The sequence below is a fragment of the Salmo salar genome, chromosome ssa08, assembly GCF_905237065.1.
Source record: "Salmo salar chromosome ssa08, Ssal_v3.1, whole genome shotgun sequence".
Classification (NCBI taxonomy): Eukaryota; Metazoa; Chordata; class Actinopteri; order Salmoniformes; family Salmonidae; genus Salmo; species Salmo salar.
This window is the reverse complement of record NC_059449.1, coordinates 4907197-4930752: the sequence shown is the minus strand read 5'-3', so window position 1 is coordinate 4930752 and position 23556 is coordinate 4907197. Positions and strand designations below refer to the sequence as shown.

At 42.6% G+C, this 23556-nt stretch overlaps 2 protein-coding genes across 5 annotated transcripts; one reads left to right on the top strand and one right to left on the bottom strand.

The window, feature by feature from the left end:
• The first annotated feature begins 614 nt into the window (after positions 1-614).
• LOC106609950 (N-acyl-aromatic-L-amino acid amidohydrolase (carboxylate-forming) B) lies at positions 615-9472 on the top strand. 3 transcript variants are annotated; one of them, XM_014209015.2, is made up of 7 exons: positions 615-890; positions 1538-1767; positions 2448-2643; positions 4040-4133; positions 4280-4387; positions 6145-6260; positions 9047-9472. In XM_014209015.2, exons 2-7 carry the CDS (start codon positions 1541-1543, stop codon positions 9242-9244), a joined length of 939 nt encoding a protein of 312 aa, XP_014064490.1. In that variant the 5' UTR covers positions 615-890; positions 1538-1540; the 3' UTR covers positions 9245-9472. The 3 variants fall into 3 exon arrangements, with proteins under 3 accessions (XP_014064490.1, XP_045578620.1, XP_045578621.1); XM_045722664.1 differs by having other exon boundaries at positions 701-890; positions 1541-1767; XM_045722665.1 differs by lacking the exon at positions 615-890 and adding an exon at positions 983-1283.
• Positions 9339-21174, bottom strand: LOC106609951 (claudin domain-containing protein 1). 2 transcript variants are annotated; one of them, XR_001329804.2, is made up of 6 exons: positions 21032-21174; positions 19920-20505; positions 19293-19400; positions 12871-13008; positions 12252-12582; positions 9339-9898 (listed from the first exon to the last, which is right to left on the bottom strand). XR_001329804.2 is itself a non-coding variant. In XM_014209016.2 (5 exons), exons 2-5 carry the CDS (start codon positions 20203-20205, stop codon positions 12362-12364), a joined length of 753 nt encoding a protein of 250 aa, XP_014064491.1. In that variant the 5' UTR covers positions 20206-20505; positions 21032-21174; the 3' UTR covers positions 10157-12361. The 2 variants fall into 2 exon arrangements, 1 of the variants encoding a protein (XP_014064491.1); XM_014209016.2 differs by lacking the exon at positions 9339-9898 and having other exon boundaries at positions 10157-12582.
• Positions 21175-23556: the final 2382 nt, after the last annotated feature.

Here is a 23556-nt window from a genome sequence, read left to right as displayed (position 1 = left end):
ATTCCTTCTTTTCCCGCACCCCCCCACAAACCTTCTCTTTCTCATCCATTCCTTCCTTTCCCGCACCCCCCAACAAACCTTCTCTTTCTCATCCATTCCTTCCTTTCCCGCACCGCCCCACAAACCTCTTTCTCATCCATTCCGTCCTTTCCCACACCCCCCCACAAACCTTCTCTTTCTCATCCATTCCTTCCTTTCCCACCCCCCCCCACAAACCTTCTCTTTCTCATCCATTCCTTTCTTTCCCACACCCCCACAAATCTTCTCTTTCTCGTCCATCGCTTCCTTTCCCCCACCCCCAACAAACCTTCTCCTTCTCATCCATTCCTTCCTTTCCCGCACCCCCCCACAAACCTTCTCTTTCTCATCCATTCCTTCCTTTCCCACACCCCCCCACAAACCTTCTCTTTCTCATCCATTCCTTCCTTTCCCACACCCCCCACAAACCTTCTCTTTCTCATCCATTCCTTCCTTTCCCACACCCCCCACAAACCTTCTCTTTCTCATCCATACCTTCCTTTCCCCCACCCCCCACAAACCTTGCACCTAACAACTTATGAAAAATGAATGAATGATGGCTAAGATCACGACCAATGTCTTACCCCTCTCTTTCTCTATCTCTCAGATCAAAGAAAGTTCAGTCTGTGAAAATTGGGGGTTTGTGCTTGTTTGTGTGTGTGTGTGGTGTGTCTGGTGTGTGTGTGTCGGGTCTTTCTTGCCTCTGGCATTGAAAGGTCCTGGTGTAGGTTACAGATTGTGAAATTTGGCTCACACGTGTTCGGGCTAGTAAAAATGTTCAAAGGTTGCTGACTGCTCAGCATGACTTCGTCAGACAGGACCAGGGAGACTGTAGTCCCAGCCAGGGAAGGAACTTTCACCTACACCGCAAGGTAAGACTGCTAGCCTTACACTTTTCCGAGTGGCTGGAAAACACATACTGGTATATCAGCTGTTACATTTCCTGCTAGCCTGTTTCTCTGGAATGTTGATTTCCCCTGCTTTCTGACACAGTGAAGACAAACAAAGTGGGTCTGTTTATATGACAGAGTGTTAAAGTTCAGTATACGTTATTGTGACATGGTGAGGTTGGATCCCGGTGAGGAGAAGAGACCAGACGACAAATCAGTGGTTAAGGATAAACATAAATACCTTACTGATTAACAGTAGCCACAGGATCACACTTGAAGAAAAAAAGTCTTGAAAACTCACTCAGGAAACAAACGCACAGGTTAAGAATTCAAGCCTCTGCAAAGGACAACAGAAAACACACCAGTTAGATTTGGGTATGTCATTTTAGGAGAAAATTTAAAAAAAGGGTCAGACCCTTAAACTAAATCAGAGGTGGTGAAAAGTGCTGAGGCAAATGCCTGCTCACCACGTGTTTGCCGGCAGCCCTGGAAATGAGTGATGTGATAGAGAGCTCAAAGATTACTATGTGGATACACTTTGGCTATTATTTTACTATATGTGTCTCTCCCTTTAACCCCCCCCCTCTCTCTCTCTCTCTCTCTCTCTCTCTCTCTCTCTCTCTCTCCAGCAGATGGAGCCAGTCTCTCTCCCAGCTCTGTCCCGTGTCGCCCTCTGCGGCGGTACCCATGGCAACGAGATGTCGGGCGTGTACCTGGTGAGGGAGCTGCAGAGGCAGAAGCTGGAGAAGGCAGGGTCAGCGACCTTGACCACTATCATATCCAACCCGCGTGCTGTCCAAGTGTGCAAAAGATACACCGACATGGACCTCAACCGCTGTTTCACTGACGCCATACTCAGGTAAACGTTGCCATAAGCACAAATGAAACTGTACATGCAATCAGTGTGATCCATAAAGGGATTGTTCACCTCATCTCCAAATGTATCATATCTGTACTATTCAGGTGTGAACTGTATGAATCAGAAATGAGATCTTACAACTATGTAAAGAAGCCAATAATTACACAATGCGTTGTAAAGAGACATAGAAGCATACACAATATAGCTTTAATGTAATATATCCATCCACCGTGGAGTCCGTAAATTAACAATGTGGTCATGGCAACATTTCCAGATAACTTTGGATATTGTTTTGGAACATTCTGAACCTTGCAGCCTGGCCTGGTATGTACCTGACCACCAAGGCCACTACTTATCTGAACAGTCTATTCCAGTTTTTGCATAAATGGGACTATATCATAATTCATATTCATTCTTGGTACTTAATTGATACTCCAGATTTACTCAACCCTACAGAGCTAAGGGATGGCATCCCAAAGAGTTGGTGGCATTTACTTCCTCATCTCAGTCTCTCACCAGAAAAGATGAGTAGTTTGCATTCTCCCATGCCAAGGCGATACACCTTTCTTCTTGTATGCACACTCGTTCACTCTCTCTTTCTCCCTTTCCCACTCTCTCTTTCTTTTTCTCCCTTCTCTCTCACTCTCTCCATATCCCTCCCCCTCTCTCTCCCTCCCTAGTTCACCTGTGACGGACGCCACCCCGTACGAGGTGAGGCGAGCCCAGGAGCTGAACACACTACTTGGGCCCAAGGGCAACGTGGGGGCCATGGACCTGGTGTGTGACCTCCACAACACCACAGCCAACATGGGCCTCAGCCTCATCTCCTACTCTGTCCAAGACTGGGTCATCATGCACATCTATAGACAAATCCAGGTGACCACAGGTTCAGTTCAATTCAATAAAATAAAGGAAAATAATTAAGGACAAGGGAAACTGATCCAAGACCTGAACTTCGAAACATCGTCCCCTTGTCCTTAGTACTGCCAGCCCCCAATGTGGGCCATCGAATATGCTCTCTAGGGTCAAAAGTGTATCTTATTCTGTTTTGGTGTGAGAGCATTAGATTAAAATGTCCTGTGTGGCTCAGTTGGTAGAGCATGGTGTTTGCAATGCCAGTGTTGTGGGTTCAATTCCCATGGTGGACCAGTATGGAGAAAAATGTCTGAAATGTATGCATTCACTACTGTAATTCTCTCTGGATAAGAACGACTGCTAAATGACTAAAATGTTTTAAAAAAAATCTGCTTTAAAGGGGAAGTGGATGGTTCATCGGACTGTTGCTGTCATTGAGACAACATGCTGGTTGGAAGCATTGCTGTCTGGAAGGGGAAGAAAATGATTCTGTCTGTTGCTGTCTCTAACCATGTTTCCATCCACAGTTTTTATGCGAGTAAAGTCACACTGTGTGAACAAAAATCATGACAGCTGTGATGGAAAAAGGAAGTTTCAGTACAACTTAGAAATGCCGGCAGATCATTTGTTCCTTCAATATGATGGGATCTGATGGGATCACCTTTATTGATATATTAACCATCATGTCTAAGTAAGATTGGAGTCACACGGTGATATGGTGTGTGGTCCTCCCACTACGACTCGGAAAACTATGCAGATGATGAACTTCACAGGGTGGTGAAAGTGCACCGTGATGAGCTTGATGCTCCTTTCCAATAAATATAGAGTCTTTATCTAGTGACGTGATGATCGATGCTTGACTGCCATTTGACAAATAAAAAATATTCTCGCTCTTATCCATTATAATCTCATATAATGTAGACTAGCCTACAGTTTGTATCTGTATCTGCGAGCTGTTGTGCAGTGCTGTTGGCTAGAGCGCAAGTGCCAAGAACAGAGTAGGTACATTTGCTATTTTACAGATAGTTTTGTCACAAAAAAAACTATCTGTAGAGTTGAAAATGTGATGGAAACACTTTGCGAAAAAGTAAAATTTGTCTGCGCTATGTCATCACACACAAATTTCTATCTGCAACAAGTCTGTTTGGTGGAAAATTGGCATAGTTTCTTTATGCGGATTTTAGAATATTCGTATGAAAATCTGTTGCCAATTGGATGGAAATTTAGCTACAGATACAATGCTGGTTGGACTTTAATAATCTGATTGGAGTGTATAATTTCAACATGACTCGATTGCTGTCTTAAAGGGGAAGTGCATGCACCATCTGACCCAGTTTCTATGAGGAGAAGGGCATCATCTGACTGCTATAATCTGGGTTCTACTGGAGTGTAAAGTGTTAATGTGTTGTGTTCTCAGAGGAAGATAACCTCAGCGCCCGTGAGGTTTATCCTGCTGGATCTACCCCTAGCTGATGCCTACTCTCAGGACTCCCTGGGCAAGCATGGCTTCAGTAAGTGTTTGTGCTTGTGCTTGTGCCGTGTGTTCATTGGAAACACACCATGCAATCTTCTTCCTGTCATAAGAAACCACTGTATTTTCAGTATGTTTTCCCATTTACATGACAAATGTATTCATTCTGATGGTGTCACTCCACAGCGATAGAGGTGGGACCTCAACCCCATGGTGTGGTCAGAGCTGACATCTTCAACATCATGAAGGAGGCGGTCGACCAGACACTAGATTGGGTCCAGTGCTTTAACTCAGGTACTTGAACTCCCATCAAAGATAAACATTGCTGACCCCTCACATCCTCTACACACAGAATACATAACCCTCGATCATCGCTACCAAGTCTACTGCCTTGGTCAACAACAAGAATAGCTTAAACATAATTCATACCTACAAGCATCTAGCTCCCCTGTACCAGGAACAGATCAATGAGATTTTCTTTATGTATATGGGCCAACCATTCAACACTATTTTGTTGGTCTTCACTGCATTTATGGTTATTGTATTTTGCGTATTTTTTCCTATCTTTTGTACTGTAACTGTCCTGTGCTCTTTTATATAATGTATATGTACAGTACCAGTCAAAGGTTTGGACATACCTACTCATTCAAGGGTTTTTCTTCATTTTTACTATTTTCTACATTGTAGAATAATAGTGAAGACATCAAAACTATGAAATAACACATATGGAATCATGTAGTAACCACATAAGTGTTAAACAAATCAAAATATATTTGAGATTTGAGATTCTTCAATGTAGCCACCCTTTACCCTGATGACAGCTTTGCACAATCTTGGCATTCTCTCAACCAGCTTCATGAGGTAGTCACCTGGAATGCATTTCAATTAACAGGTGTGCCTTGTTAAAAGTAAATTTGTGGAATTTCTTCCCTTCTTAATGCGTTTGAGCCAATCAGTTGTGTTGTGACAAGGTAGGGGTGGTATACAGAAGGTAGCCCTATTTGGTAAAATACCAAGCCCATATTATGGCAAGAACAGCTCAAATAAGCAAAGAGAAAGAACAGTCTGCCACAGGAAAGGAAGACCCAGAGTTACCTCTGCTGCAGAGGATAAGTTCATTAGAGTTAACTGCACCTATAAATGCTTCACGGAGTTCAAGTAACAGACACATCTCAACATCAACTATTCAGAGGAGACTGCGTGAATCAGGCCTTCATGGTCGAATTGCTGCAAAGAAATCACTACTAAAGGACACCAATAAGAAGAAGAGACTTGGTGGGCTAAGAAACATGAGCAATGGACATTAGACTGGTGGAAATCTGTCCTTTGGTCTGATGAGTCCAAATTTGACATTTTTGTTTCCAACCGCCGTGTCTTTGTGAGACGCCGAGTAAGTGACCGTATGATCTCCGTGTGGTTCCCACTGTGAAGCATGGAGGAGGAGGTGTGATTGTGTGGGGGTGCTTTGCTCTTGACACTGTCACTTATTTATTTAGAATTCAAGGCACACTTAACCAGCATGGCTACCACAGCATTCTGCAGCGATACACCATCCCATCTGGTTTGCTCTTAGTGGGACTATCATTGGTTTTTCAACAGGACAATGACCCAAAACACACCTCCAGGCTGTGTAAGGGCTATTTGACCAAGAAGGAGAGTGTTGGAGTGCTGCATCAAATAACCTGTCCTCCACAATCACCTGACCTCAACCCAATTGAGATGGTTTGGGATGAGTTGGACCGCAGAGTGAAGGAAAAGCAGCCAACAAGTGCTCAGCATATGTGGGAACTCCTTCAAGACTGTTGGAAAAGCATTCCTCATGAAGCTGGTTGAGAGAATGCCAAGAGTGTGCAAAGATGTCATCAAGGCAAAGGGTTGCTACTTTGAAGAAACCAAAATATAAAATATATATTTTGATTTGATTAACACTTTTTTTGGTTACTTCATGATTCCATATTAAGACAAGTTTCCCAACCAAGAGAAATTACATTTTAGATTCTATTCTAGTCATTAACCAATTACAAACCTTCTCGTATCTTTATCTCTACCAGGAAGTGCCTTTGAAGGTGGCGAGGTGGACGATGTGTACTCCTTTGTGAAGAGTGTATACTATCCAAGAGACCCAGAGACCAATCAAATCACTGCTGCCATACATCCCCAACTACAGGTTCAGGAACATTCTGTCCTTGTATATAATTTAATCCAGCTTCAGTCGGTTAAAGTCCTGTACATGAACCCTTCAATGCATAGCTGCGGGAAGTAGGGGTGCCTGGGGTGCTGCAGCACCCTCTGATAAATTGAAATCATTTAGCCATAATTAAGCAACCAACAAAAACAATATATTACTCCTGTCTGGACAGACATAAATTAAATTATTCAAAATATTAAATCAGAGAGCATAATTTAGCTACAGAGGATAAATAGCTTCTAAAAAAATAGCTGTGGATTAAGTTTTATCACAAGCACCTACAGTTGGGAGGTATGCAATTTGGGCAGCATGCGAGCCAAGTATAAAACAACTTTTGGAGGCCATACTGTAGATATAATCCATAGAAGGATTTTGGAACCTCTAACCATGGCACTTTGACTGTTAAACACATAGGTACACCAGCAATGACTGCCAGTCCTGACATGAATGGGAACTGTCATTTTTGGATTATATTTCTATGGTTGGTTACAGCTGCCAGTTTGCCTTTCACAAATTTCAAAATATAATCTTGAGAAAAACATAGGTCTACCGTTCGAAAAGAAAATGCCTACTGTTGAAAAATTCCTAACAATTTTTGAGTGATTCTGAGTGAACAGCACTGTTTTTCAAAGTAGCTAATCTTGAGATATTGGCACGAGCTCATCAGCCATCACCAGTGAGAAGCCTCTGCTTCATCTTCATCTTTGGGTGAATCAGTGTCACTGGGAAGTTTATTTTGTAGCCTACTGTAGCCTATACTATATACTGTATACAGTATACTACATATCAGGGTTTCCGATTATGAGAATTTGGCGCCGGACAAGTAATTGGGAAGATTTTTATTTATCGGACATTTGAGAAATTTACCGGTCATTCATATGCATTGGGTGCTTAACGCATTAGATCGTCTACCCACGCAGCCAGCGCCATCAATAAACGATGGATATTGGCCAAATGAGCCACATTACATGTACTTAAAAACGGCCTATAACAAATTACAAAAACACTAGTCCTTGTGTTTCCATGTTTAGCAAAATGCTAAACTTTATAGCATGTTGTTTTATAGCATGTATATTTATTTAACTTTCCTAAAACAATAATTGTCCACCTCACGGTTCAGCTGTCAGAGATTTGTGCACTAAATGCATCAGAGCATTGCATAGGCTTAGGTGTCCACTGTATGATATAACATAAAAAAAAACTAGTTTAAACCTTCACAGTAGATTTGAACAGTCTATATCGCAGAAATGACCAAGAAAGGCTAGTGCCTACCATACTCAACACATGACAGCAATAGGCTGATTTAGCCAACATAAATGTCTCAACAGAATGAAACAAAACACATTTAGCATATTTTAAAGAACTGGTTTAGATTAATACATAAGCCTACAATAATAACGATGATATACAATAATGATAAAAGAAATTCTTATAAATACAATTTCTTTTATAAAGTTCCAAAATTGCATCCTACCTGAATAGTGCGTTGCACAGTAGCCTGAATTTGGACATTTGTGGGGTATTAAAGAAATATTCTGCTAATGTATTCTATCATGAAAATTATTTAGAATTGCATTAAATGCATTTATAAAAGGCAATTTTTTTCAGATCCTGCTAAAAAATAGCCCCATGTGTGGACATCCTAAAACTGTCTGCTCAACAGTATGCTGGTACACAAATGTGATTATAGGTGCATGAAATGCTTTATTATGAAGGGGACCCCCCCATTCCAGCACCCCCAACTAAAAATATCTTCCCACAGTTAAGCTTCATTGGTACATAGGTCTGTAGGGAATTATTGAAATGTAACGCTATGAACTTCAGGACACTGCCATACACCCACAATGACAGGTAGGCGACGGGGTACAACGTTCTTTACATATTTAACTGATTCCCCCTCAGGAGACTGAAAAGATTTGGCATGGGTCCTCAGATCCTCAAAAGGTTTTACAGCTGCACCATCGAGAGCATCCTGACGGGTTGCATCACTGCCTGGTATGGCAACTGCTCGGGCTCCGACCGAAAGGCAGTACAGAGGGTAGTGTGTACGGCCCAATACATCACCGGGGCCAAGCTTCCTGCCATCCAGGATCTTAATACCAGGCGGTGTCAGAGGAAGGCTCTAAAAATTGTTAAAGACTCCAGCACCCCTAGTCATTGACGGTTCTCTCTGTTACCGCACGGCAAGCGGTACCGGAGTGCCAAATCTAGGTCCAAGAGGCTTCTAAACAGCTTCTACACCCAAGCCATAAGACTCCTGAACAGCTAATCAAATGGCAACCCAGACTATTTGCACACACCCCCCCCCACACACTGCTGCTACTCTCTGTTATTATCTATGCATAGCCACTTTAATAACCCTACCTGCATGTACGTAATTATCTTAATTACCTCGACACCGGTGCCCCCGTACATTGACACATTGACTCTGTACACTGTATATAGCCCCGCTATTGTTATTTACTGCTGCTCCTTAATTATTTGTTTTTCTTATCTTTTACTTTTTTTGTATTTTCTTAAAACTGCATTGTGCTGGTTAAGGGCTTGTAAGTAAGCATTTGACTGTAAGGTCTACACCTGTTGTATTCAGTGCATGTGACAAATAACATTTGATTTGATTATGGTCTATAGATGACCAAACTATCAACTGCAACAGCTTGTTAGGGTAAGAGTAAGGGAACAGTGAGCATTTGGTTAGTGAAAATTAGCATAGACCTAGTCATTATCAAAATGCAAAGCATGCTGATGTGAATCTTTCTCTCCAGGACCGTGACTTCTGCCTTCTCCATCCAGGAGATCCCATGTTCCTGATGTTTTCTGGGGAGATAGTTAAGTACGAAGGGGAAGAAGTCCTCCATCCCTTCTTTGTGAACGAGTGTGCATACTATGAGAAGAGTATTGCCTTCCACCTGGCACGAAAGATGACAGTCACTATACCCCCCTTGCAAGTGAAGAGAGATTGATGAAGGGAGAGGGGGAGGAAGAGAGAATTTAAAGAGTGGGAGAATTAAAGGGAAAACACACACAGAACCTTAAGAAGCACTAACTAGTCTAACCTGATTTTCATATGATTTTTAATTCCATTGTTTTTTATCATCACCAAATAACCTCAGGAATACTGTATGTGAAATTATGCACAGTTCAATGCAATAATCTAGTATGTCAATTAAACATTTACATTTTTTGTTTAATTAGTTGTCTTCATAGTGATGTAATGTCGCTTTCACTGCTCCATTTTCTAGCAGTGAAAGCGTAATTTTCTAGGTAGATGACACCTTTGAGATACTTTAATACAGGAAACGGTATGAATACAGAATGACGTCATGCAGAAATGAGCTCGAGTTTGCCATGAAGTTGGATGATTGATAGGTGGTTGTAGAATGGATCTTGGCAGGCATCGTCAGAGGTGGTGTAGCAGCATCGAGAGGAACCCTGGATGATTAAAGGAGCTTAATGGTTTGCAGTGGTTGAAAGGGCATTATGGTTCAGGATGGTTGATGGGAAGTGATGGTTCGGGAGGATGACTGCTTGGTCGTCAAGGTATCGTCAGATGAAGACTGAGTGTTTGGGGTGGGAGTCCTGGAGGCATCTTCTTCTTGGTGCAGAGTTAATGTATCCTGGAAAAAAACAAGAAGAGCAGAGAGGAGAGGAGACAGGGGTGGTGGAGGGATTTGAAATGCTACAGATCACGAATATATACAGCCAGTGGGTTGGCGAATGAAGTTGTAAATTGTTTGATTGTCAGAAGGGAAAGAGATGTAAATTGTTTCAGGTGTGGTCTTTCCTCCTGAACTTTAGATATGTTACACACAACACCATTTTACTATCTAAAACACACTCCCACACACATACAATATTAACACTCAGACAGAAGGTCAGCATAGGTGAACTTTACTCTTACAGAAACAGGTATGTAGTGTGCTTTAGGTATAGTCACATAAAAACACTTCCAAAAGCCACAAGTTGTTTCAACACATTTAGACACCCTTCATAAAATGTGTCCCAGTAAACAATATCTGTTGAGTGCTCATTTACCAAGTGTACTTGGAGTTAGTGCCAGTTGTCTTGTCATTGGTAGTTTAAAGCTGGCTTCAAACACTGTAGGCTTCAGAAAAGATAAGTATTGGAACTAAATTTACTTCAACATAACCAAAAAAATATCATGAGCATAAAGAGGAAGATCAAAACACAGGTTAGCTATAGTGGTGTCAAAACAACCCAGGATAACGTCTTTACATTCAAATAAATGTCAATAAATATGGATGACAATGGCAAAGAAGTGGTTACATTCCAAAAGGTGACATTCAATCAACATATGACACAAAATTAAACTGAACATTCTCATCAGCTGAAATAAAAAAAGGGAAATGTAGGCAAACGGGGTCAAAAGTCACTAAAACGCTCTATAGATAACATAACACAAAACTTTAAAAGCAAAAAAAAAAAACAACAAACCATTTAGTTTAGGAAAAACTAGAAAAAAAGGCTAGGATTGCAAAAAGCGTTCATTCATAAATGGTAGAGATGGCAACAGAAGCAAAGGCAAAATATGACTCCAACCGTTGTTAACTTGAATAAAAAAAGCATCGCTAAAGATTCACATACAAACAGGTTTCAAGAAAAACAAACGCACCTCACCTTCTCATAATCAACCACAGGTGTTGTTAAACATTATACACATACAGTACGTGCTGCTGGGGACAAATTCATCTTAAAGTAAAATCAAATTAAACACTTGCCTCTAGGACAGTGAGAAGCTCTTAGGATATGTTTATACAGGCGAAGTCTCGTTTGTGGTTATATTGGCTAGTGTGAGCTGTTGAACAGTTGTGCTTCAGGAGGAGAGATTGTTTAGGCCACCCCGGGGGGTGTAGTTAAGGTGTCGAAGGTTTAGTCACCCTAAAATCTGTCAATCAGGTATAGTAATGGGGAAGATTGTCATGACGACAACAATGTAAAGGCGTAGTTGTTACAGAGTGAATCATTGGGCCACCCTGTGCTCTTCATGCCTCGTTCTGGCGAGGCCACGGAGTGCAGGTTTTGTCCCAGCCCAGCACTAAATCACTTGAGTTGTGTTCAGTAGGGCAAAACGTTGTGGAGCCTTCAGAAACTCTGACATGACGAGTAAGAAATCTCAGCTCTAATTATCACATTTCTATTAGCAATGTTTCAGTACGTTGCACCCCTCTGAACGTGACCCAGATTCTACTTACCAACAGGATGTTTAACAGCTTCGGTGCTGGGCTAAGACAGACGCAAACACACGTAGGCCTTTCAAGAGCAGAGGAGTATCCTAGGAAGCAAGCTAAAACTACTCAGGGTTTCACAAAATGAACCAACCGTCTTTATTTTATTACTTCTCATGAATGCTGACTTTGGTGTGCTTATCAATGCACAAGCACTTTCTACCCACTCCTATCAATATTTTTTTTACTTATTAAGTTATACAAAAGTGTTACATTGAGTGACGCTTAAAATGCATTCTGTCATTACTAAATGTGTAAATAATTTATTTTAGACAAACAAAACATTTGATTAAATTAAATAATATTTTTTTATATTGAATCATTAATCTTCCTCAAATGAAAGGGATGACGACGCAATCTTTGATAGAAAGGTATCGGATTTCATTGGTCCTCAACTCACGGCTCAGTAATTTTATTCAGGGTAAGTGGCGTTAGCTGCAAGTTAGCCCGCCCCGGAGCATGTTAGTTCTGATGGATTCGTTGCCATAGAAATGAACTTGGCTAAAAGGTGAGCCCCTTTCGTATGACTGGTACCCCGAATTGAACTCCGAGTTGACCAAAGTCCCCTTGCTAACTACTCAAACCTGCTTCGTAGGATACCCCTCAGGAGTATAGATCATTGTTGTGTAGACTGCCATTTAGGATTAGTTTAGGGTCACATTCAGTTAAACATGCCGTTTGTAAAATGTTTAGAAACGTAGCCATTTCATAGAAACAATCTCACCTTTTTCAAATTGGAGTCTGCATGTTACTGGAAACACTCTACATCTTCCATTTCAAAACGTTATGCTCTTACTGAATGCAACCCTGACGTATAAAAGAAACCCAGTCTATTTAGGCCACCCGGTAGGCCGTCATGCGGGTGTAGTTCTGGCGGTGGCTCCGGGCGGCCCACAGGAAGAGAGCGGCCGCCATCATCTGCAGTGGCGAGGAGATGAGGGCCAGGTAGAGGGACCAGCCCAGGGAGCCGTCCACACCGTCGGGAAGCACCGACACCCTGTGGAGGAGATCCATGCCAGCCAGGAAGCAGCACACTGTGCCTAGGGAACACAGACCTGGATGGGAAAGACAACAATGAATGTAACTTTATGCAATTGTACATTTTACTTAATTGAAAACCCTTCTGCTTTGGCAAAACGTTCATGTGCATTTCATGCCAATAAAGCACAATTGAATTTCATTGAGAGAAATCGAGATGTGGAAGGCGGCATGAATCATGAATCCCTTAGCTTTCATTCATACCTTTACATGTTGTTGGGTGTAAAGTTTGTGTGTGTGTTCGTGTGTGGTGGGAGGGTTAAGGGAGTTGAGAGGCACTGTGATTATCCATGTAGTTCTCAAACCTGCCAGCAGGTGAAGCACTCCAACGCCCAGGGTGGGGGTGATGCTGCGGCAGAGGCAGGCGCAAACGCCGATGAGTCCGCTGAGGAACACAAAGGCTAGGGACACCAGAGGCAGCAGGAACTGGCACATCCACAGGTCTGCTCAGACACCGAGAGAAACCAACTTAGAGATGTCAGAAAAGTGCAGTACAAATAAAGTTATTTTTATAGTTTCGTAGACGGATAAACACTATCTGAAGAAAGAGCTTTATAATGCCAAACCAATGTTTCTTTATTATGAACGTGTGGCTGTGTGTCTCTGTGCGTGTTTGCCAGAGAGAGAAAGGGAAAGAGATGAGGTCACATGACTGTCAGTAACAATAAAAAACAACAGTGGAAATCACATTTCCAAACCTCATCTCTATTAAACACAAGCTTAGTTTGAACCAAGGTTATTATAGTAAATGAAAACAAATCTGGATTTTTTTCCCCCCCGTAAACTTCAGTAAAATCATTAACAAACCTGTTTAAAAACAAAAAAACTAAATGTTTAGTTTGTTTTTCCTCTCTAAATATTTGGAGAAAAAAAATCTAACAGGGTTTTCAAGCTTCTGAATCTGGCGGGCCACACAGATTGGGTTTGAGTGGTAAGGTTCAAGCAACCGACTGTAGACGAAAGTCCAGGAGTGAAGTCGGCAGAGGTGCAACTGCAGAACAGGGGATTCAAATCAAATTGATGAGACCTCTCTAACTAATTCATTGTAAATGTTAAGCCTATGTTTTCTGTTTGTGAGTGTGATATGGGGGTTTAGAAAAGTTTATTTCAACATTAATAAAGAATTTTTTTTTATAAACAATGGTGGCTATGTTGACACTGCCATCATGTTGATCTGAGCCTTGCTGTTTGAAAACCACTAATGTCACAGATGCACCTCCCCAGACTTCTCTCAAAGACTTTCGTCAACAGTCGGCTTTGTTAGCCTTACTACTCGATCACATCCAATGAAAGAAGCGTGATGCATGACTTTGCTCTAACACAGAGTAGCTGTGCATGTGCACAGGTGTGCTTCGCACTTCTACAACGTGGTAGCTACAGGGCTAAACAGCTGCGTGTTGAGCCTGGCGCTTTAATGCTGCTGCTTGTTGAGGAAATTTACCCAGTACTACCGTTTACTTCGTGCATCTACACCATCTCACCTGACCACATCATCACCTGACCCATCACCTGATGCATTACTGCCCCACAGTGGCAAGACGTGACATCTCAAAATAAACAAACTATACAACACATAAATGTATCCTAGCCTCCAACGCATAGGCTACTTTCTGTCCCTAAAACTAAAACTGATTCTAAATAACATAAAAATGAAAAACACATGTTTTCATAAAACAAACTAAATAAAAACTAGTGAACCTTGTTTGAACTACAGTGTGTTTATACATTGTGTGTATGTACAGTGCCTTCAGAAAATATTCAGACCCCTTGACCTTTTCCACATTTTGTTAGGTTACATCCTTAATAAAATGTTGGCTAATTAATTAAAAAATATATCACATTTACATAAGTATTCAGACCCTTTACTCAGTACTTTGTTGAAGCACCTTTGGCATCAATTACAGGCTCTGGTCTTCTTTGGTATGACGCTACAAGCTTAGTTTCTCCCATTCTTCTCTGCAGATCCTCTCAAGCTCTGTCACATTGGATGGGGAGCGTTGCTGCAGGTCTCTCCAGAGATGTTTGATCAGGCTCTATCCAGGTTCTGGCTGAGCCACTCAAGGACATTTAGAGACTTGTCCCGAAGCCACTCCTGTGTTGTCTTGGCTGTGTGCTTAGAGTCGCTGTCCTGTTGGAAGGTGAACCATCGCCCCAGTCTGAGGTCCTGAGTGCTCTGGAGCAGGTTTTCATCAAGGATCTCTCTGTGCATTGCTCTGTTCATCTTTCCCTCGATCCTGACAAGTCTCCCAGTCCCTGCTGCTGAAAAACACCCCCACAGCATGATGCTGCCACCAACAGGCTTCACCGTAGGGATGGTGCCAGGTTTCCTCCAGACGTGATGCTTGGCATTCAGGCCAAAGAGTTCAATCTTGGTTTCATCACAGCAGAGAAGCTTGCTCTTCATGTTCTGAGAGTCTTCAGGTGCATTTTGGCAAACTCCAAGTGGGCCGTCATGTGCCTTTTACTGAAGAGTGCCTTCCGTCTGGCCACTCCACCATAAAGGTCTGATTGGTGGTGTGCTGCAGAGATGGTTGTTCTTCTGGAAGGTTCTCCCATCTCCACAGAGTAACTCTGTCAGAGTGACCATCAGGTTCTTGGTCACCTCCCTGACCAAGGCCCTTGTCCCCCGATTACTCAGTTTGGCCGGGCGGCCAGCTCTAGGAAGAGTCTTGGTGGTTCCAAACTTCTTCCATTTAAGAAAGGCTACGGTGTTCTTGGGGACCTTCAATGCTGCAGGAATATTTTTGGTACCCTTGCCCAGATCTGTGCCTCGACATAATCCTGTCTCTGAGCTCTATTCCTTCGACAATTCCTTCGACCTCATGGCTTGGTTTTTGCTCTGACATGCACTCTCAGCTGTGGGACCTTATCTAATCAAATTTTATTGGTCACATACACGTTTAGCAGATGTTAATGCAGTGGCTTGGGTGGTTGATGTCCTTGATCTGTTTGGCCTTCCTGTGATAACGGGTGCTGTAGGTGTCCTGGAGGGCAGTTAGTTTGCCACCGGGGATGCGTTCTGCAGACTGCACCACCCTCTGGAGAGCCCTGCGGTTGTGAGCGGTTCAGTTGCCGTACCAGGCAGTGATACATAGGGTTGCACATTTTGGGGAATATTCAGAGGTGGAAACTTTCAGTGGGAATTAATGGGAATATATGGGAATTAACGGAAATATATGCAAATTAATACCATTTAAATGTAGATGTTTTTTTGCATTGGGTATACCATATCATATGGAGACAGAAACATAAACCTTTTACCTTATCATAAGTAGATATAATTGCAAATGATTAAATCCTTCCAATAAAAAAAATATATAATAATTTTGTTACGAATTGAACTTTAATTAAATGAGTTGACTCTTCACATGGGACAATCCACATGGTCCCGTGTGGCTCAGTTGGTAGAGCATGGTGTTTGCAATGCCAGGGTTGTGGGTTCGATTCCCATGGGGGACCAGTACGAAGAAAAAAATTTTAAGAAAAAAAAAGATGAGATGTATGCGTTCACTACTGTAAGTCGCTCTGGATAAGAGCGTCTGCTAAATGACTAAAATGTAAATGATTTCAATGAACAACAAAAGAAAGGGAATATTGAATGATCCCCAATGATCCATTGCATCTCCCAAAAACATTTTCAACATACATCTGTAAAATGATAGTCTAGAAACTAAAGCTTTGGTTTTCTTCCTCTCTGGCTTCCATGTCTGGATCTCCTCAATGTCCACCTCTTGAACATCAGACTCATCTTCACTGTCACATTCCAACCTTGTTGAGGATGGCTCATTGTCAGGCTCAAAAAGCCTCAAATTTGCCAGGATGGCCACCAATTTCTCAACCCTTGTATTGGTCAGCCTGTTGCGTGCTTTGGTGTGTGTGTTCCCAAAAAAGGACCAATTGCGCTCTGAGGCGGCTGATGTTGGTGGGATTTGGAGGATGATGGAGGCAACAGGGGAAAGAGCCTCAGATCTACAAAGTCCCTTCCACCAGGTTGCTGATGAGATATGTTGGCATGACTGCCATTTTACATCTCCATGCCAAAGCCCTTGCTTGGAAGTGTACTTCACCAGACTGCCAAGAACCTCGCCCTCATCCTGTCCAAGGTGGCGAGACACGGTAGTGATGACACCACAGGCCTTGTTGATCTGTGCACCAGACAGGATGCTTGTGCCAGCATACTCGAGGTCCAACATGTACACTGCGGCGTGTATGGGCTTCAGACAGAAGTCTTCACGCTTTTTGATGTATTTCAGAACTGCAGTTTCCTCTGCTTGGAGCAACAGTGAAGTGGGATTTCTTCTCTTACATCTGCAAGCAGAGTCTGAACATCAGACAGGATGGCATTGTCTCCCTCAATCCGTGCAATGGCTACAGCTATAGGTTTCTGGAGTTTCAGGCTGCTTACCACTCTCTCCCAAAATACATAATTCAGGAGTATCCTCTTGGTGGGGCTGTCCATATCGGCAGACTGTGACATGGCCATTTCTTGGAGAGAATCCTTCCCCTACAGGAGACAGTCAAACATGACACCACCACCCCAACGGGTGTTGCTGGGCAGCTTCAATGTGGTGCTCTTATTCTTCTCACTTTGCTTGGTGAGGTAGATTGCTGCTATAACTTGATGATCCTTCACATACCTAACCATTTCCTTGGCTCTCTTGTAGAGTGTATCCATTGTTTTCAGTGCCATGATGTCCTTGAGGAGCAGATTCAATGCATGAGCAGCACAGCCAATGGGTGTGATGTGAGGGTAGGACTCCTCCACTTTAGACCAAGCAGCCTTCATGTTCGCAGCATTGTCTGTCACTAGTGCAAATACCTTCTGTGGTCCAAGGTCATTGATGACTGCCTTCAGCTCATCTGCAATGTAGAGATCGGTGTGTCTGTTGTCTCTTGTGTCTGTGCTCTTGTAAAATACTGGTTGAGGGGTGGAGATGATGTAGTTAATTATTCCTTGCCCACGAACATTCGACCACCCATCAGAGATGATTGCAATAGTCTGCTTTCTCTATGATTTGCTTGACCTTCACTTGAACTCTGCATCCAGCAGTGTGAGTAGATAAAGCATGTCTGGTTGGAGCGGTGTATGCTGGGCGAAGAACATTCAGAAATCTCTTCCAATACATATTGCCTGTGAGCATCAGAAGTGAACCAGTTGCATACACAGCTCGAGCAAGACATTCATCAGCATTTCTCTGACTACATTCCTCCATTGAGTCAAAAACACTTCTGATTCCAGGAGGACCATCAGCTGTTGCTATCGATAAGGTATCTGATTCATAATTTTCACCTCGAATAGAAGTAGAGGGACTTTTGTCAGAGGTTGATTGTTGTGAGTGCTGAGGGAACTTTATGCACTTGGCCAGATGATTCTGCATCTTTGTTGCATTCTTCACATATGATTTGGCACAGTATTTGCAAATGTACACAGCTTTTCCTTCTACATTAGCTGCAGTGAAATGTCTCCACACATCAGATAGTGCCCGTGGCATTTTCCTGTAAAGATTAGAAAAAAAGGACTAAAAAAAATAAATATAGAATTCCATGTACAGATAAATAGTTAAGCAGTTAGATTAAACAACTCCTTTGTTAGATAAATGTTTTAAAATGAAACATGTATGGAAACAGGTGAAATAACACTCAGTTTTAGCTTGCTTGAGCCTGCTAACTAGCAGAAATTGTTAACAAGTTAGAAATGATTTAAACACACTTTGATGTAGGCTATTATTTACTAGTTAACAAAAAATAATGTATGTCATATAAAATATATTCTCCCCACACAGTATTGTAATCAAAACTTACCAGAGAGCATGTAGTCCTTGGCTCAGACAGTGTAGTAGTGTGGGCTCAATAGCATCTCATTAGTGAGGAAGATCTTGAGAATCAGCTGTACATGTGATGGAAGAATGCACTGTGCATGCAGAGGGTTGCAATTCCATTGAATTGGGGATAGTTTAACCAATATATGCCACAAGACCTAGAATTGCCTTATGTGTATCCCACAAAAAAGGTTCACTGTTATAAGCTAACATTTTTGATGAATTTAAGCAAAATTCATCAAATTCCCGGGCTTAACTTCCCATGGAAAGTTTCGGAAATTTAACGGAAAGTTACCGACCCTTTGCAACCCTAGTGATATAGCCCTACAGGATGATCTCAATTGTGCATCTGTAAACGTTTGTGAGGGATTTAGGTGACAAGCTGTTGCGCCTTCTTCACCACAATGTCTGTATTGGGTGGACCATTTCAGTATGTCTATGATGTGTACGTGGAGGAACTTAAAACTTTCCACCTTCCCCACTACTGTCCCGTCGATGTGGATAGGGGAGTGCTGAGTTATATAGACAGGTGTGGGCCTTTCCAAATCATGCCCAATCAATTGAATTTACCACAGGTGGACTCCGATCAAGTTGTAGAATCATCTCAAGGATGATCAATGGAAACAGGATGCACCTGAGCTCAATTTCAAGTCTCGTAGCAAAGGGTCGGAATTCTTATGCAAATATGGTATTTCTGTTTTTTATTTTAATACATTTGCAAAAAATTCAAAATACCTTTTTCACTTTGTTATTATGGGGTATTGTGTGTAGATTGCTGAGGATTTTTTATTTAAATACATTTTAGAATAAGGCTGTAACGTAACAACATTTGGAAAAAGTCAAGGGGTCTGAATACTTTCCAAAGGCACTGTATGTATGTGTGTGAGTGGCTGCAAGGCAAGACTCACATGTCCGAAGCAGGTCCTCCCCAGTGTTGTGATTCCCTGGTTCTTTGTACTTGGGTAAAAACTGCTGAGGCAGAGTGAAGCTCACACACTGCGTCACCATCTTAGGATCTGAGAGAACAAGAGACAGACAGACAGAGCGTTAGGCCGGGATTCAATCTGATGTGGGTTGTCGACATTGCAGCTTTTAAAGGCAATGTTCACATGTTCGCATTCATGGTTAAACACCGCAGATGTCCGCTCAATCAGAAATTGCCTTTAAAAGCTGCATTGTCGACAACCTGTGATCATACTGAACCCCAAACTCATTGGCAGTAAGCACCAAATATTTATACTAATAGCAAACCCAGTGTTGCTTCTCTGTGGGTATCAGAAAAAAGGAGGCTTTGCTTTATAATACAATATTAACATGGTGTATAACACTGATGGGCACAGCGATGTATAACTGGTGCACCTGTGTATCCAGTACACCCTTTCTGTACCAACACCTGCAATGAATGCTGTAAAAAAATATATATATATATATATATATATATATATTCATCATAATATGCCATTTAGCAGATGCTTTAAACAAATGCAATTGAGTCATGTGTTCGGTGACCCACTCTAGCGTGTGTAGGTTCTTACCAGGCTCTTTGAACCAGTGTGACTGGCCCGGCGCCTGCACACACCTCCACCACAGCCCCAGTGTGCCGTTGAGGCGGAACAGAGTGTCGCTGTAAGCCTTTTCATCAAACTCCCCGTTGATGAAGTCCTCGCGCAGCTCCGAAGCGTTGCTGGCCTCATGGTTGCCGGGCGGACTTCGGTACTGGTACCAGTGCTGTGTTCCCACGGCAACGGAGAGATAGACTGTGGCCAGCAGACTCAGAACAGAACCAATGACCAGGGCCGTAGCATAGCGGTTATCCACCATGGTTTGCAATTCAAGAGCGTCTGTTAGCGGGTAAAAATCTATTCACTCTAACTGCATTTGTTAGTGTGTCTACTCATGCCCTCCTATGAAGGGAAGTTGAAAAGTAGGGGATAAGGGCACTCACTATAAGAGGTCAGATAGTCAGTGAGCACTTAACGGCCTTGCAGTAATGTCCTTAACACTGACAGTGCAGTTCCTGAGCATGATGGTTGTTTCAGTGCTTCCAAGCCTGTTCTCTGTGCCTTCCTTGTAGTCCAGGTCCTCACAACCACTCCCTCACCAAGCAGGCCAGCTTCACTGCTTTGAAGGAGAACAAAACAAAAGAAAATGCATTTGCAAACTGTCATTCAACTAAATTTTTATTCAGATCTTAGACTGGCACATTTTGGCTCTGATAGCAAGATCCTGTAACGTTAACAAGCAGCAAAGTTACCGGTAAGCACAGACGAAAGGGGGTTAGCTAGCTGTCAGTATCTTGTTAAGGCGAATGCAAGTAAATAAGCATTTGGTAATAATTATTAAGAAATGACATGCATCTAACTAGCTCACTAAACAGAAAGCTATTTCCCTGCTATGAGAAAATAATCAAAGTGGCAAGAATTACACATATTGCATTTTATCTACCGACTGTCATCAAACGCTAATAACGCTAACTGGTGCAAAACCGCCACGACAGAGTGGCATGTTTCTTGAAAAAAATATATATTTGTTGTGAATGAAGAAAGCCTCCATGCATTTAAATCGATCAATGTAATGGCTTTCAGATTAATTTAAACGATACTAACGTTTATAGCAAATACTATGAACATGTAACTATTCAACTCACTCGATAGTGTTCCTTTTCTGTATGATTTAGGGGTTTTCACTAGTTACCACAGCCACAAAGTCACAAGGCTATGGTAAAAATTAATGAAAACAAAAATCGTATTTTTGGTCTTAATTTAAGGTGAGGCATACGGTTGGCAGTGTGGTTAGGTTTAAAATAAGATTTTATGAATATTGTAGAAATAGAGGGGTTTATGACTTTGTGGCTGTGGTAACTATTGAGGGGTGTGGCTTTTTTTGTCAAAGCGGCATCATCAGACAGCGTCTTGTGTAACACTACCATATGGGCTTTGTAGTTTTTGGCTACACATTCGCCTTTCAATACACTGAGGTGGTTCTATGAATGGCCAACGAATGGCGTCTCTTTGTAGGCACTAACACAGCCATGGTTCGATTGGCAAAGCCTATATGGAAATTAATAGCGTGTTAACACAGGCCTTCAGGCTCCCAAGTGGCACAGCGGTCTAATGCACTGCATCTCAGTGCAAGAGGAGTCACAATAGTATCTGGTTCGAATCCAGGCTGTATCATATACGGCCGTGATTAAGAGTACCATAGGGTGGTGCACGATTGCCCCAGTGTTGTCAGGAATATCTTATACTTTGTTCTATGACATAATATTCATCATCTAACATCAATTTTGAATTTTTAAGCATTTATGTAATCAATAAAAGCACACAAAGTCTTCATAATTCATTAAGTTCCTGTTAACTGACTGATATTTTCTCACAGAACAAAACGTATAAGATCTCCTAAGCCTGTGTTAAATAACCTCAGACCTTAACATCAGCATTTATCCCAAAACCCTATGCTTTCCCAATAGGAATGGCTGAACGAACCATAACTCATTTCTGTTTTTTAGGACTACAAACGGGAAAGCGCTATAGCTGTCAGTTAATAACATATGTATTTGTTATTTCCTGTTCATAACATTTTGATATCACTATCTAGTAGTTTCATGCTGTTAGTCCACAATATGATTCTGACATTCTTCAAAACAAGACAATTTCTAAGGAGGGGAGACTGAAGTGGACGCTGACCTAGAGTTGCCTCCCTCCTCCCGTTGTGACACAAACTCGCAGCGGACGCAGAGTACTTCTTGACTCCGAAGTGCCAAAAACGTAAACTCGTCGGAACAAGGAAATCTGTCCCCCTGGAGTCGATGTCCGCACCTGTCAGAACAGAAACTACAAGGTTATGTTAATATTCTAGGTTGCATTAGTATTTTTGTACAAGCAAGCAGTAAATTAACTAGAGACAGATATTTGGCGCCATGTAAATCTTGATGTCTGTTGCATGAGAGCATAATGTGCCTTTGTATAAATTCTCTCATCTGTGATTTGTCATGAACATCCAGGAGGACAGACTTTTCTATAAAATGCTGTGGCTCCCTAGCTGATGTTATTATTCGTGTAATCACCAGAGCCATTTGCTTTTCTTGTTAGAGGCTAATTGTAACGGTCGTCGTATATACTGGACCAAGGTGCAGCGGGTTGAGTGCTCATTTTATCTTTTATTTAGAACACTTAATTAAGAAAACAAGAAAACGTACGAACGAACAGTATTGCAGGCTAACACAGCAGTGCAACAACAACTTCCCACAAGGGACATGTGAAAACAGGGCTACCTAAGTATGACTCCCAATCAGCAACAACGATGTACAGCTGTTCCTGATTGAGAGCCATACCAGGCCAACACAAAGAAACACACAACATAGACAGATCATAGAAATACAAAACATAGAACATAACCAAAACCCCGGAATACTCTAAACAAACACCCCTCTGCATAAACACATATCCCAACAAACCCCGAACCACATAAAACAAACACCCCCCTGCCACATCCTGACCAAACTACAATAACAAATAACCCCCTTTACTGGTCAGGACGTGACAGTACCCCCCCAAAGGTGCAGACCCCGGATGCACCTTACACAAAAAATAAACACAAAAATAAACCCCCCCAAACTAAAGGGAGGGAAGGGAGGGTGGCTGCCGTCACCGACGGTTCCCGTGCTACACCCCCCCTCCCCAATCCTCCTACTGTGGAGGTGGCTCAGGCTCTGGCCTTAGTCCCCCACCTAACCTGTCCACCCCCGCTGAATACCTCGGGCTGAAGCGCGTCGCTGTAGACCTCGGGCTGAAGCGCTTCGCTGTACACCTCGGGCAGAAGGGAGACTCTGTGAGCTCCGGACTGTAGGGCGACTCTGGGAGCTCCGGACTGTAGGGCGACTCTGGGAGCTCCGGACTGTAGGGCGACTCTGGGAGCTCCGGACTGTAGGGCGACTCTGGGAGCCTGTTCCGGACTGTAGGGCGACTCTGGCTGCGCCTGTTCCGGACTGTAGGGCGACTCTGGCTGCGCCAGTTCCGGACTGTAGGGCGACTCTGGCTGCGCCAGTTCCGGACTGTAGGGCGACTCTGGCTGCGCCAGTTCCGGACTGTAGGGCGACTCTGGCTGCGCCAGTTCCGGACTGTAGGGCGACTCTGGCTGCGCCAGTTCCGGACTGTAGGGCGACTCTGGTTG